Source organism: Astatotilapia calliptera, chromosome 10 (assembly GCF_900246225.1).
Source record: "Astatotilapia calliptera chromosome 10, fAstCal1.2, whole genome shotgun sequence".
Taxonomy (NCBI): domain Eukaryota; kingdom Metazoa; phylum Chordata; class Actinopteri; order Cichliformes; family Cichlidae; genus Astatotilapia; species Astatotilapia calliptera.
Window position 1 is genome coordinate 11,727,924 of NC_039311.1, and position 15,445 is coordinate 11,743,368.

A 15,445-nucleotide genomic window follows, 5' to 3' on the forward strand; every position below is an offset into this window, starting at 1 on the left:
AAAAAATAGTATGTTTTCCTTTCTGTCCTGTTTGTTTGTATATGTGTTTTTCTTGCTGCTGTTACAACCAAATTTCCCCTTGTGGGACAATTAAAGGATTATTCTATTCTATTCTATTCTAATATCCGTTTCAAGCTATGGGTGATGTAAGTTGTGTCACTTCCGTTATTCATTATTGATTGATTGATTGATTGATTGATTGATTGATTGATTGATTGATTAATGAACTTTAGTATAAATGTTGCAGTAAGACTGAGTCTGATATCAGTCTGTGATTGATTGTCAAGTTGACAATCATATTCAATCTATTTCTGATAATATAGCAATTAACTGATGGATCGTCAAAAAATCACATATCTGTTGCTGTCTACGAAGACAGAAATTGATATTTAAATGTTACAACTGTTTTTTTATGAATATAACCAGAGACTGATACCAAGTCAGCTTGCCAGACCAAGACAAGCTCTGGGCAATCACTTAGTCACCACAACTTAATTCTGGCATTTACACTGTAGATGTAAGGAGGTTGCTGTCCTGTCCTGTTTTTACTTGTCTGACTGAGCCGTTATGCTCCAGTGTTGGATAGTATTTTCATTTGTTTAAAAAAATATCAACATTTGCTGTCCCTGTATTAACATAATATCACCACACACAATATTAACACTATATAATTAGTTTGCACTGCACCAGTTTCAGTTAAGTTTGTCTTTATGAACATGTTGAATAGTTTAGTGTTTGGCCAAGGTTAGTCTTCATCTTCTGCATCATAGCATTTGTCACCTGGGGATAACCATTACAAGCTATGCATAAACGCATGTGTTTACAGTGTTGTTGGCATTTTGATGCTTGCTACACAAGCCTTGTACACGGGCACAGGTCATAAGTAACATTTCATCTGTCAGTTTTAAATTGAGTGGAAACTCTGCCAGTCTGGCACAAACCAGTGCCAGTTCAGCTTTGGAGTGCACCTGGTGGAGAGGGATGATAATGCTGTCCCTCACACACTTAACAAAATAGCAGTTTCTGGTATGTCAGTGAGTAAAACATGTTTTTTTTAACCGAGCTGTAATGTGTGGCTGTGCTTAGTTTGGAATCTTTTCCATTTAAACATATTTGCTCACTTCAGCAGCTGTTCATATTTGGAAAAGTGTGACAGACTATGGGATTTGGTTGTTTGCAGTTTCTAAATTTAGATTGTTCAGTGGGTCATTGTTGTTAGGGTAGACTGTTGCATTGTTTTTTGTTTTTTTTTATATTCAGTCACAGCTTTCAAGTGCCAGCACCACCATGGCAACCTGCTTCCTCCACCCCCCAGTGTGACTGAGCACTGAGAGCTACTTTGGGATGTGTATGTGAATGTATTTATGTGTCTGCATGTCTGTTTATGTCAGCTGAGTGCACGTGCAGTTTGCCTGGCTTTGACCAGCTCAGGAGTGGAAGTACTCTGATCCCCTCGTATTCCACTTCCTGCTCCATCAGTCCCAGTGCTCCCAAGCCCCGCCTGGTGCCAACGCCCCCAGGCCATATAATCTACTGTATGAGAGGTTCTCCTGATGCCCAGCCCCCCAAGCTCAGGGTGACCCCCTCACTCTAGTACTTTAGTACTGTCCCCCCATTGGGAGATTATAGATATTGCAATCTTTAATATGGGCTTTATGCTCAGGGGCCATTACCAGTAATCTGCAGAGGGGAGGGAGTCTGACCTGGTTTTTGCAGCCCACCACTGGACTGCCAGACACATTTTCATATACCATCTGTAACATGCTGCCCAGATTTATCAATCCCTACATCAGGGACAGTGGCACTTCTTTAAAAGGAAGCTGGAATTATTGACTAACCCCACTAAATGGATAAGATAGCTGCATTATTCTTCGATCTGGTACATTGAGCTTAGTCCTACCATGATGATACTGTTGATGGTGTTGATTTTTTCTGCCAGACTTCACTTGTTAATGTTTGACCGTAAACATCACCCATAGCTTGAAGCCACCCTTCACTGACTACATGCCCAAAATCTCGAAAGGTTGGATGTTCCCAACTAAAGAAATGCATTGTATGATCACATGCAGATTTTTTCCACTCAAGATTTAATGTGATAAGTTTATATCATGTCTTTGATAATAAGATAAGTTTGATAAGTTGAAAATCACTGCAACAATATGAAAAAACTTAGAACCACTCTGGGTTTTATTAGGCTTATATGACGGTTGCATTATTATTATTATTAAAAAATGATGTCACAGTAAGACTTCTATTTAGTTGATACAAAACAATTACCATTATAATTAGATCATTAACGATGGCAAATAATGAAATATTTTGTGTATTAAAACATCTGAAGATTGTTGGCTGTGATCATTGTTGTTTGTTATAATCTTCCTATAAACTTTTATACAGTAAAGTGCATCTGATGTCAAAAACACACTCAGGTGATCAAGATTATAGTGTCGTTTTGTGTCGTTTTCCGGTTCTTAAAGCTGAAACAATGAGATGGCTAATGAACAGCCTAATAGGATGAACATTTTTTGTGATTAATCCAGCAAAAATTACAAAAAAAGGCAAAAATTCGGTTAAAAAAACCAACAAAAAAAACCCCAAACAAGCAAAAATGTCAAATATTCCCTCACCGACACCTCTAAGTATTTAATACCTGCCTTTCTTTTCATGGGTTTTGAGGACTGTTAAAAAAATGCGATTTGAAAGTTTTTTCCCATTGTAAGATCTTGTTGACCAAAGTGATCAATAAAATAGTGACAAAAGTAAATGAAATAACTTAGTTGAAAGTCCTGTGCTTATATCACCGGATATGAGGTTTACTGTTATAGCTCTGATTTTGTTTTATTTATTCACATCAGAAATTTTGTGCTAAATTACGTTAAAAAAAAAAGATATTTTCCAATCCATTTGGGCTCCAAGACGCTCAGCAGTTGTGTTTTTTTCCCCAAGCCAATTTTCTCGAAAGGCTTTGCAGATTGTCATCAGATCTGTTATGTAACTGCATCAGAAAACATTTTGGGCCTATTGATATGCAATGAATGAGTGCATTAGATATATGGAGGAGATTAAATTAGGAATAAATATGAAAGAAAAAAAGAGAAACCCATAAAAGTCAGTGATCTCACCTAAATAAATACATACATACATTTATTTGAATCAGTGAATGTGATTATAACAATGAGAAAGTTATTCATTTTGATCAGTTTTACTGATTAAATTAGTCTTTAAAAGCAGTATTAGATATCAGGGCTATTCAGAGGAACATCTGTAGGATCTATTTGAAACTGAGTGCTAAGTTTAACCTGTTTTGATCGAAATTCTTGATACTTTAGTATCGTTTAGCACCTTTGGTGATGTTTTAAAGACTTCCTGTTCTGAGTATAGCTGTACAAGGGTGACCATTTGGTGGACAGTTTGTATTAGATGACATAATTTAGAATTAACATCCACATCTGTGCGGTGTCTCCCTTCCATTTTTTCTTCTAATCTTTCCTATACTGACCTCAAATTTGAGACGGGCCTGCCTCATTCCTTTTTTTCACTGTCCTCTCAGTGCTGGAGGTGTATGTGTTTAATCTGAGTGCCAATGAATACCATTCCTGTTTGTGTGTGTGTGTGTGTGTGTGTGTGTGTGTGTGTGTGTGTGTGTGTGTGTGTGTGTGTGTGTGTGTGTTAAATATGTAAGGAGATTAAATAGACTTAAATCTCTGCGTCTGGCATAGAAATTCCAATCACATAACCTATCTACATGCTCCCTTCCTCTCTCCCTCTCTTTCTCTTGCTTTCTGTTTGTCTTTATGTGTTTGTACATGAACTGTATGGAGGTAACAGGCTCCTCCTCTCCCACCCCCAGATCCACCTAAACCATCACAGACTTTGGCCCAAATCCCTTGCTTTCTGCATCATGTGACTGATGTTTGCAGCTGGACATTTGACACACATTTGTTATGATTATTTTGCCACAGATTTGAAGGACATTCCCTGTCTGTCCAACATTTTCACTTTACTGTGGTGCTTAATGCTTTAAATCAGTGTTGATGAAATCTGATAAGTTTATTTTGACACTATTGTGTGTTTTCAGCATGTGTACAGCGTGTAACAGGTGTTTGTTATTGACTCTTTACTTCCATCTCTGCCTGTTAAGTGATGATGTGTTGTATGTTTGCCCCTGCAGTACACAGTGAGGATGTGGGCTCTACCAGGCTGTACTTTGTGAATGCCTCCCTGCAGAGGGTAACCTACTCAAGCTCGGTGGGGGTGTCCCTGCCCTGTCCAGCAGGGGGCACCCCCAGTGCCATACTGCGCTGGTACCTGGCCACCGGCGACGACATCTACGACGTGCCCCACATCCGGCATGTGCACGCCAATGGCACGCTGCAACTGTACCCCTTTTCGCCCTCTGCCTACAACAGCTACATCCACGACAATGACTACTTCTGCACCGCGGAAAACCAGGCCGGCAAGATCCGCAGCCCCAACATTCGCATCAAAGCCGGTGAGTTGAATGGACAGCCAGGAAGGGAATAAACTCTAGGGTAAAGAAAAGTGGGGTTATGGAGCGGAAGGTCAAAGCGAGATACAGCAAGAAGAGACTGTTGCTGAAGCATAAACTAGAGCAGATGTGATTGGCAGTTGCAAAAAGCCCAACCCACACACAGAATCACCTGCCCTAAAATAGCCTGTCTCGACCTGAACACAGATTGACCTAGAACACAGTCTACAGAGAGAACATCTGCATCACGTACTACATCAGGCCTTGGCCTTTGCTCACACCTATTTGACTGAGCTGCTGATGAACCACTGCACTTTACACCAACATAACCCCTTCATCTATGGCCTGGCACCATCTGGTAGAAAGAAATTCAAAACACAACCCTTACAGTACTTAGAGTGAAGTAGCAGCTCTACTGTGAGATATAACCACATCCGGTAAGGAGGAAAACTGTGACAAAAGGCTATATGAGTTAACCGGCTCATCCTCGTTGGCAGTCCTTCCATTTATCAAAGGTCAGCACAACAGAAGAGGAGCTTGACAGCCACTTGAATTTTTCTTAAACAAGTACCTTTAAATGCTTTGCAGGGTGTGAAAAGCAATTCACTGCATAAAAAATAAATGTGTGTACTTAAGTGTAGAGTACTAAACTTTAGGTTTATGCACTAAGTTTTATGCTCTGTTGTGTATTGTTGTGGGTTTCACTTATAGTAAAGGATACACACGGATACACACATAGTATACACCACTAGACTCTCTACAGTCTATTTTTGTGAATTTTGACCGGAAGCTGCCTCTGTTGCCATCATATTCCCATTTCTGTCCTCCTTCTCCTCCCTGCTCCCTCGTTCTTCAAACTGTCCTCTTGTGCCAGACTAAATTTAGCCACAGCACACTTCTTTAATTATCTCTCATTAACAAACCTAATTGGTGCTTTCCATTGATTAGCGCATGTGAGGCTTTAATAGGCGAGACCTCATCTAAAGTAAAATAGTACATCAGGGGTTTTGGGAAGCTCCAGCTCTACAACGAGAAGAGAAACACGAAGAGGAAAATTACCCGGTAAACAGATACGTCAACATCAGCAGATACATACACTTACACTACATCTATCGCCCTGCCCTCCCCCTTTCCCATCATTCATTCAGGCCAGTGAGTCCCTCCCCCTTCCCGCCTGCCATCAACATCTGTTTTCATATTCTGCCTCCCAACACCGACCTAAACTAATACTCATATTCATTCTAATACTAATACTAGTGCCAAGTTGAGGATTTGAGCCAGGACCCTGAGCTGTATGCCAGCCGCTTGCTGCCTTCATTCCCACATGACCCAAAAGCCAGGCCTCAGGAGCCGAGGGATTAGCATGAACCAAACATCCTGCAGCCAACGGCTTCAGTCAAGCCTTGGTGCACAGGTTATACAGTCAGACAGGATGTGGGTGTTTTGTTTGGGATTTTATGGCCACAGTTTTGCGCTTGCACTGCCACTGAGCAGCTATTGACAGGAGTCAAATTGAATTCAGTGCTACTGCCTCGTGGCTTACAGCAAAGTGTAAAGAAATTCACAACAGAAGGGTTTCATTATACTGTTTCAAAAGAACTCAACAGAACGGGTTTATTTTATTTATTTATTTAAAGAAGATGTAAATTTTGGCAAGTGTTTTCTTCTTGCGGCAGGAATGTATGCATGCTGTCATCATGTCTGTTACCAGGAAAGGGATTCCGAACCAGTTTCTTAGCAACCTTCAGATACGTGCTAGCTTTCATGCGATTTCGCTAATGAGCTCCTGCTCATTCAACAGAGTGTAAAATATTGCATGAACCTGAATAAACCAAAGCACCATTAACCCTTCAGTGCAGCTCAGTCTGTTGTATACTTGGGAAGTTCTGAGCAAAAACATCAGTGTTTTATTATGATGTCATCCCCGAGCTAGAAAATGATTTCCATGATTATCCTGCCTAATGGTGGCTTGTGCCATTTGTGCCAAAAGCAGAGGCAGGATTAGAAGAGTTCAAACAATAGACAGGAGTAGTTCAGTAATTTCCAGTGAATACATGCGGAGTGCTGTGGTAATTGATGAAAGGGCGTTTTGCTCTGGAGTGTTAATGTGTTGTTTTTGATGATGTAAACACGGAGCTGATTGTTGTTTTTGCCTTGGCAAGAGGGGTAATAGGACCATGTTGATGGCGCTCACACTCTCTCGACGCATCTTCTAAATGGAACACTTCTGGGATATTTTATGTAGATAATCATCATCTTTCAAATTCATCTCTTTTAATGTTCATAAAAAAATAGGGAAGTCTTTATTCCTTGGTAGAAAACCCCATTTAAAAGATTGAATCCTTTCTACATGCAGTGTGTTGTATGTAATATTGTGTTTGTGTTTGTGTAGTTTTCAGGGAGCCCTACACCGTGCGGGTGGCGGACCAACGCTCAATGCGGGGCAACGTAGCTGTGTTCAAGTGCCTCATCCCCGCTGCTGTGCAGGAGTACGTCAGTGTTGTATCCTGGGAGAGAGACACTGTTTCCATTGTCCCAGGTAGGACATTAAGTGAGTGAATTTGGAGCGAGATGGTGAAGGCACATTGATTGTTGACTGTTGGATTCAGGGTTGTCTTTATGTGTGTGTGTGTGTCTTTATGTCTGTGTCTCTGTTTGTGTGTGAGAGCGGTTGATGTGCCACTGTGCTCTGTGTTTGACCGAATTCTTAACTCGTGTCTTCTGTCTGTTCACTGTTCTGGATCACTGATCCGGTCCTCCTCCTCCTCCTTCTCCTTCCTTCCTGAACATATCTCCACCCTCACCCTCTTTCGTCTGCCACCTTCTTTCTTTGGACGGTTCCATCTTTCCAACTCTGCTAGCCCTGCTTTCCACATCACATTTAATTATCTCAAGCTAATGTCAACTAGTGCCTTTAATTGTGTTTGACACCAAAGAAAATGAAAGACAGACATCTCTTTCCACGTTCCACACTTTCTCCTCATCAGATCTATTTTGGTCCACTCCCTGCTTGTCTTGCCACTATGTCCTTGAAGAACAGGGCCACAATTAGAGATACAGGATGTCAATAGGACTGTGCCCCTGCATTCATCTTCATTAACCTCATTAGTGTATGTGAGCGTGTGTGTGTGTGCGAGAAAAGATAAATGTTGAGATCTGTCTTTATGTGTTTTTCCAGCTTTTTTTGTAGGTACATTTTTCTCATGATTTTGTTTGAGATGTGGGCCTAATTATTTTCTGCATGTAAAACCCCTTGCAATAACAATAAAGGGCAGAGGGAGGAGAGATGGAAAAGAAGAGCAAACCAAAGGAAGAGTAGCAAGGAGGGTAGTAGGGCAAGAACGGCCTCAGGTCCTGGCAGATGGCGTTTTATATTATATGTATGCAAAGCACACAGACTCTGTGTCACACATGTACATGCACCAAGGTTGCAGTAATTTGTCATTTTCAGACATTTCAGGGTACAGTATTTTTTTTATAATACTGAAGCATTTTTGTGTATTTAGAGTTATTTTTTTGTCCTCAGTTACCAATGTGACTGCTTTAATGGGCCACATTTTTCAGGGCTGTGACCAAATCACCCACTTTTTGTATTTCTTGCCATACTTTTATTTTGGCATTCACTATTAACACTTAAAGTGTGTAGGGAAAAATACTTTACTGCTTTTTACTTAGCTAAATTCATGAAAATTCTCATGAATGCTCATATTATACACATATCAGCCAGCCAGACATAAATGTTCTACTCGTATGCTTTCATATTTGTGCTCTCTTTCCCTTTCCTCAGTTCGGCTCTTAAAATTATGAGTTGTTGACGTCACGCTTGGTTTACATGTGACTTCTGATGATTCCTGAACATAAATATAGTAGATCTGCTTTGGGTATGCCAGCCCTCTGTGTCTATATTTGTGATTTCTATGTATGGGGTGTTTCTGTACTGTCATGAGGCTCCAGTGTGTAATTAGGGGTATATAGGTCAGTTGATGAGCAGTGAGTGTGAGGATCAGATGCTGAACATGATGAGCTGCTCACTGAACTCAGCATTCGTTTCACTACAACAGCAGCACACACAAACAGGGCAAACACTGGCAGCGTGGTTGCATTCAACCTTGACCCTCCAATCAGCAAAGTGACCTCGTCATCCTCACAGCCAATCAACATAGTCTGCACAACAGCTCATAATCTGAATATTGTTATTGCACTCTCACATGGGTGCACAATATGCAAACATACTCATGGACACATACAGTAAATGTCCATATACAGCTGATACATGTGGTTATATAAACAGTCCAGTGTATTCATACTGATCTCCTACTCCTCACTAGATCATTTCAAACACTACAGAGTGATGCTTTTTCCCTGATTGGCCAGCAAAGGACTGTCTGGATACATCTAATGAAGATGTGAAAGTTAAAATAGATTTTATGATGGAAAGCTCCCGATGTGCACGTGAGTAGGTGACTACCTGTCACAGCAGGAGATGATGGTGAAATTTGAGGAAATAAAGCCACTGTGCAAAGACACACATAGTCAGACTCATTCATTGCACCATTTTCCTTTTCTGCTTGTTACAATTTAGGGTAATGAGAAGCAGGGGACAGATAAAAATCCTGTAGGTTTTGCCACTTAACACAATAATACGACTGTCAACAAATAATATTCAAACATTTGATTAGTACTAATCTTTATTCTGATCAGACCCACTTAAATGTATCTCTGAGAGCAAATACTCTGTTATCTGTTACTGATGAGAGAGGCCATTGTCTGATGGAAATGGTCTGCAAGCACCAAGTCAAAGCATTCAATCATTCAGTCCTATGTATTGTCATCTGGTGGGCTTTGGCTAACTGTCACAAAAGAAAATGAAAAACTTTTGCTTTTTCTTATTTTCAGAAATGCATTTCAGCTGATAGCTCAGTGCATATTTATGACTTTATCTTTTTTAAATGTAAATTGAGGTATTTTAGGCATAGTGATTCACTGATGTTCCCCACCTTCGAAGCAACATTTGTGGCACCACCGAAACATCAATGAATCTGATCACAGTTCCTTCCTGTACCTCCTCCTCGTCATTTGTCCCTATCTCAAAACAAAAGTACAGTATGAGTACATACATGAATAGACAGGCCTGTTTTCTTTACATTAGTGGATCAGACAACACAAACTGAACCAAGTCATAGACGAATCTGACTGATAGCATGTTTTGGTTTTTTTATATATATGGCAACAGTGTTGCTGTGATGTGCAAATCTGATATCATGACAGCCCTACATTGAATTAAAAAAGAGTTTAAGTAGTTTATCTGCACTTCATATCTGTGCTTTTGCACGGAGGCATTGCTATGTGTAGACTCTGATCAGTAGCACAGTCACATATTGGTGTGAAGGTTGAGTTGATGACATAACACAACGCAGCCATGCCCTTTGAACCACAACAGGTTCTATTTTGTCAAACACACGTTTCCCTTCTGGAGCATTTTGTGTGTGTGTGTGTGTGTGTGTGTGATTATATGTGTGCATGATTATGTATGTGTGTGTGTGTGTGTGTTTGTCCCCTTGCCTGTCCCACTTTCCCATCCAGCCAGGACAGGGGGGGTGGTTAAGAGGGGAGGGGTGCAGGCAGACTGACCTATTTCCCTCTCGCTTCCCCGTCCCGTACTATCCTTGTAGTTAAGCTTTGTGTGCGTGCGTGTCTGTGTGTGTGCCCACGCGTGTTTGTGACCCTCGTGAGACAATTGAGGTCTGCTAATCTGAGTAGTGATCTGAAGGAGGCGAGCTGGAGCAGAGACAGAGAGATGGAGGGTTTGTGGACGGGAATAAAGACAACAGTGGGACACAGAGAGGGTTCAGCTTGCCGATCGAGGCCGTCGGTCTAATCAGCAGAAAGCTAATGAGTGGGTCCGATGAATAGAGACTGGACCAGCAGATGGCTGTAGCCACATGGTGGTCCACAGAAGATGCCCAACCATGCCCCATCTAATCCACCTGCTACACTGTTTGGTCTTGTTTATGTATTTGCACAGTAATTTGATAAACATTTCCTTAAAACCTCAGGCTGAAAAGCACAAAATAGAATTACAGTGTATATATAAGATTAGAAAACCAGATTAATAAACTCCTGTCCTACACAGAGCAATATTTTCTGCTCTCATTCAGTCACACTCCAAACTCTCATCTTGTTCTACCCCCTCTCATATTTTAACAAAATAGCCGCAGTATATCATAAGTCAGGCACATTTTGTACTGTAACCTGTCATAACCTGTCAGTGTGATCAGTATCAGGCGCTAATGTAAAATTGGATTCTAACAGGAGTCACCAGGTGGCGAGGTCACTTACAGGCTACATTACAAATCAATCTTTGGCCCCCTCGGGTGCTGGACACCAGGAGGTTACATAGACTCAATAGTACACAGCTACACACACACACACACACACACACACACACACACACACACACACACACACACACACACACACACACACACACACACACACACATATACAGCTACGCAAACAGCTAAAACATTGCAGCTGAATTGACTGGTTTGTAGGTGATTCAAATACACATGGGAGTCTGATGATGCTGACAAGCACACTCCAGTCCACTTTGTCAATTAATATGCAGATTATTTATAAAACAGATCAATTAATTGTATTTTTTCTCTGAAATATGCTTGTTATAATTTCTGTAGGACAAAAGGAAAAATAAAAAACTAAGTATACAAAACGGTGAAAAAAAATAAAATAAACACACACATAGGGAGTACCATTATATAACAATACTGTTGTATGTGTATAGATGGTTATACAGTTTTCCCTCTGTGTAATTAGAAAGTTAGTGTCATAAGGCTTCACACAGGTGCAGGAGAGAGGTGACAAAGGCAGAGGGACGTCATGGAGAGCAGCAGTGTGTTAGGACACCATGTCTGTAAATCTGTGCTTGTGTACTCAGAGCAGGAATACATTAATGGATACACTTGTCTGGGACACGGCAGACGCTTGTAAACACACTTTGACACACACACTTGCTTCTAGTAAGTACAACTGAACAAGCCTCTCTGCACACACAGACACACGCGCCCTTCAAAAGTAACACAATAAAGCCATTTTCAGATTTTGCATGTACCAGCCTGAATATGGCGTACTCATTAAACATTAACTTGGGATACATTAAGGCTGTGGTTTGCGCTGCTTTGTGACTTCTCGCCTGTTGTTGTGCTCGGGCCGTCTGAGTACATCAGGACGTTGTGTGATAGAGGAGGATGGGGAATACGTGGCATCCCCGGGGCTCTTGGAACATAACCCCCACAAACCCTTGGGTGTCACATCATCCCTCTCTCACCTCTCCCTCATCTACCCCTGCCTCTGTCCCATGTGGTACACAGCAGGCAATAGGGAAGGGTTAATGGGGGACTAAATCATGCAGATGAAGCCTCCACCATGAGCATACACCTGCAAACGTGTGGCAGTATGACCAAAACTCAGCAATGAGGTGCTGGAAAAACTGTCTTCCCGAGACATAACAATCAACATGACAGGGTTGAAATGTATGTCTTTTCACTTGTTTGTGGTTTGTTCACCTCTGTCAGTTGGTCTTTCACTTTCTGTAGATATTTTTGCCCCTCTCATATTTGCCCCAGTGTGCTGAGAGCGACTGAGAGCCGGACAGGAACAGATGGGTTGCTGGCAGCCATCTTTTACTCAGTTAGGTTGAGCAGACACGTGGGTGGGTGTGTTAATTAGCACAAACCAGTGAATGTGTATGTGTGTGTGTGTGTGCGTGAGTGTGAGCGCGTGCTGCAAGGGGCACAATAGACATAATTATCTCTGCTTGAGAAGCCCATTTGGGAGGGGATGGGGGGGGGGGGGGGGGTTGGAGGGATGGCATGGAGAGGCGGAGTTCAACAATGGCCCAACCACAGGCTTTGTGTGTACAGAGCAGAGGGCTGACAAGTTTCGGCTGTTATTGAGTATTTACACACTATTACACTCGCCTGCTCACGTGCACTTAACGCAGAAATGCACACACTCTGACGCTTCGGCCCTCGCTCTCGTTTGCTTTTTCGCCTCCTTGTCTCCATCAAAAACACACAGGCTCACACACAGCTATAGACACACACATGCAGCATGTTTATGTTTACAGTGCATCAGTGTATCAGTGTCACTCAGAGTAAGAGGGAATGATAGGAAAGCCCCTGCGAGCACATCAGTCTGACAGAAACCTGGCCACTATGTAACCCTTCAAGCCAGGCTGTGAGAGTATAGAAACTGAGGGAGAGAGGAAGCGAGAGTTTAGGAAGTTTCTTCTTCATTGACAAATTACCAAGATTATTTTGCTCCTTTGGCTTTCTTTTTTTTTTTGTGATGAAAATAAATTTTTTGTGAAAAGTCACATAGAGCAAACCAAGAAAATGAAACAACGCCAACCAGGCCAAATCTTACTGTTTTGAACTTTTCAACAAGTGTGACTTCTTTTAAAATGCAGAAATCAGCTTTTAACTTACATTGTAATTGAATTATGGAGACATATCGGTCAAATGTAGTTGATATAGTGGAAGAATCAAAATACCAAAATTGTAAACTTTTAATTTTCAGTAAATATAAATGGATGCGCAGTAGCAAATAATGGCATCTAAACAGAATCTTAGTAGCTTAGTTACTAAAGTTGTCGCATTATAACTGAAGACAAAAAGCTAATATGAGAAGGAAAGCAGATCAATAAAAGTAGTTTATCTTCATTGATTTCAGGTCATATCCACAATCCTGAGCAATCATTCCAATCAGTCAGTATTATTATCGTTGCATTATTATTGACACTTTTTGTGATATCAAGGCAAAGAACGGGTCCCCAGTGGCGTTGTAAGAGATAGCTGTTAATCTGCATTTCCGTCCACATCCACAGTCATTAAGGAAAGTGAAAGCAGGAAGGCTTGTGTCAAGGCTTAGAGTAAAAGAGTTGCAGGGTTTATGTGGCGTGGATTGGGTTAAGAAATAGGATTGGAAGCAAAGAGGTTTTACCCCTTTTTTCCTATTTCCTTCCACGCTTTTGTTTAGGCAGGCGAAAGCAGGATTAGAGCGAGGAGATTACAGCAGGATCTACTAAGAAATCGTATTTAAGGAAATGCTTATTTTCACAACCACTCACAGCAGAGACTAGAAGTTTCGTGTCCCTTTCTTTCTTCATTTCTGTGTTGCTTTCATTATTAAAGGCAGTGATTTGTTCTCTAATCCTGGCTTTCTACAACGCAAAAACTTATAGCTTTACAGTGTTGCCCCACTGTTTTCTCCTGAAATGTTATCATATTTGATGTGTGGGATTGTAGTAAAAATATATGTTTACATACGCTCAAAATTCTGGTATCAATTTTCTACTTTTGTGAGTCTCTCTGTGTGAGTGAGAGGTTCTTTTCCTCATGTTTCTGTGAATGTGGTTTATCATTCACAGTCTCATGAGGAGGCATGATGAGGGACTGGATGGGATCCCCGGTGGTCATCAAAGTGCCATGTTCCTACATGACCTCTCAATCAGACCTATTGATCCGCTTCACTATTAGCTATCCAAACACGCACAAAGGCCAGATCAACATCACAGACCCCGACTGATTATAGCGTGGGTCATAGTGAAAAGCTCCTCTGAGGTCTTTATGTGACAGAAACGCCTGTCTGAGGAAGAGGTGGCTTGTTGCTTATAGATTAGTATGCACATAGGAAATGTTCAATAATTCATTATTTTTGCAGTAGGTGAGTGGTTTGATCACTATAAAGTGAAACTCTGTTAAGACATCAGTCAATAACTGAGCGTATACATACTATGGGGAAGAAACAAATAGCAGCCCTCATTTTCCAGAGCATTGTGTTGGTAAAAGGCTTGGTATCCAGCAAAAAGTGACAATGAGATGCAATGTTTTATGCTGCAGGGGAAATTCATACATTGAATACACACACACACACACACACACACACACACACACACACACACACACACACATATATATATATATATATATATATATATATATATATATATATATATATATATATATATAGAGAGAGAGAGAGAGAGAGAGAGAGAGAGAGAGAGAGACAGAGAGAGACAGAGAGAGAGAGAGATATGCATCTATCTTATCTATCTATCTATATAGTGCAGTATGCACTTGTGAATTTAGGAGGTATGTCGCAAGAAGAGGAAGACAAGTGGTGTAAAACAAAGAACAAGAAGCATAATCAGGTTTATGAGTCCAAGTAGGTGATTTAGTGCCTGTGTCTGCATCTGGATCCAGGAAATTTTGAGAAAATTCCTTATTATTTCTATATATAGCATCACAGCGTTGTCCAGATCTGTATATCTTTCTGGACGCACGGACTAATCCATGCACGGTGTGGGGGGAGAAATTTCATATCTTCACACCTTGGCAGATATATGCAGTAACAGGCTGTTCTAGCTATTTTGAGCTAATTTGAAATGCTAACTATGAAGACTGACAGCAGAAGAGTGAGTGTACTTCTATTGTGTGTACACATTTGTCTTGTGTAGCGTTACTGTGAAGCTGGACTCTGTCATAGGGTTACAAATTCAGACTGACAGCCTTTGGACTCTTGAGCATTCGATGCAGACTCAAGGAGAAAGTGCATCATAGAATTCACATTCAGCATTTGCTCGTGCTGTAATGTAACTGTAGCTATACTGTACGCTAGACATTTTCTTTTCGGTTCAGTTTCACCTACAGATAATTTTTACATATTACAGTCACAAAGAAGGTCACAAAGAAGGTTGCTTACACTGTTTCAGAACTAAACTTTAAAAACTGAATCTTTTATGCTGACAGAATAACCAAGTCAGTGGTTCTTTAATCTGTGACTTCCACCTCTCAGATGGTGATCTCCATTCTTTAATTGCAGTAACGATGATGAAACTCAGGATATTTGATACTTTGGTTATATCAGTCATGCCCC

General features: G+C 40.9%; 1 protein-coding gene across 4 annotated transcripts in view; it reads left to right on the top strand.

Annotated features, from left to right (window-relative positions):
• LOC113030275 (Down syndrome cell adhesion molecule-like protein 1 homolog) overlaps positions 1-15,445 on the top strand; it is a 59,750-nt gene that overhangs the window by 12,779 nt on the left and 31,526 nt on the right. For 2 of the 4 annotated variants that reach the window (XM_026181540.1, XM_026181542.1), the window contains exons 2-3: positions 4,172-4,492; positions 6,882-7,040. In XM_026181540.1, the coding sequence (XP_026037325.1) occupies positions 4,172-4,492; positions 6,882-7,040 (480 nt within the window). The remainder of the gene's footprint in view (positions 1-4,171; positions 4,493-6,881; positions 7,041-15,445) is intronic. The other 2 variants (XM_026181541.1, XM_026181543.1) reach the window with 1 other exon arrangement.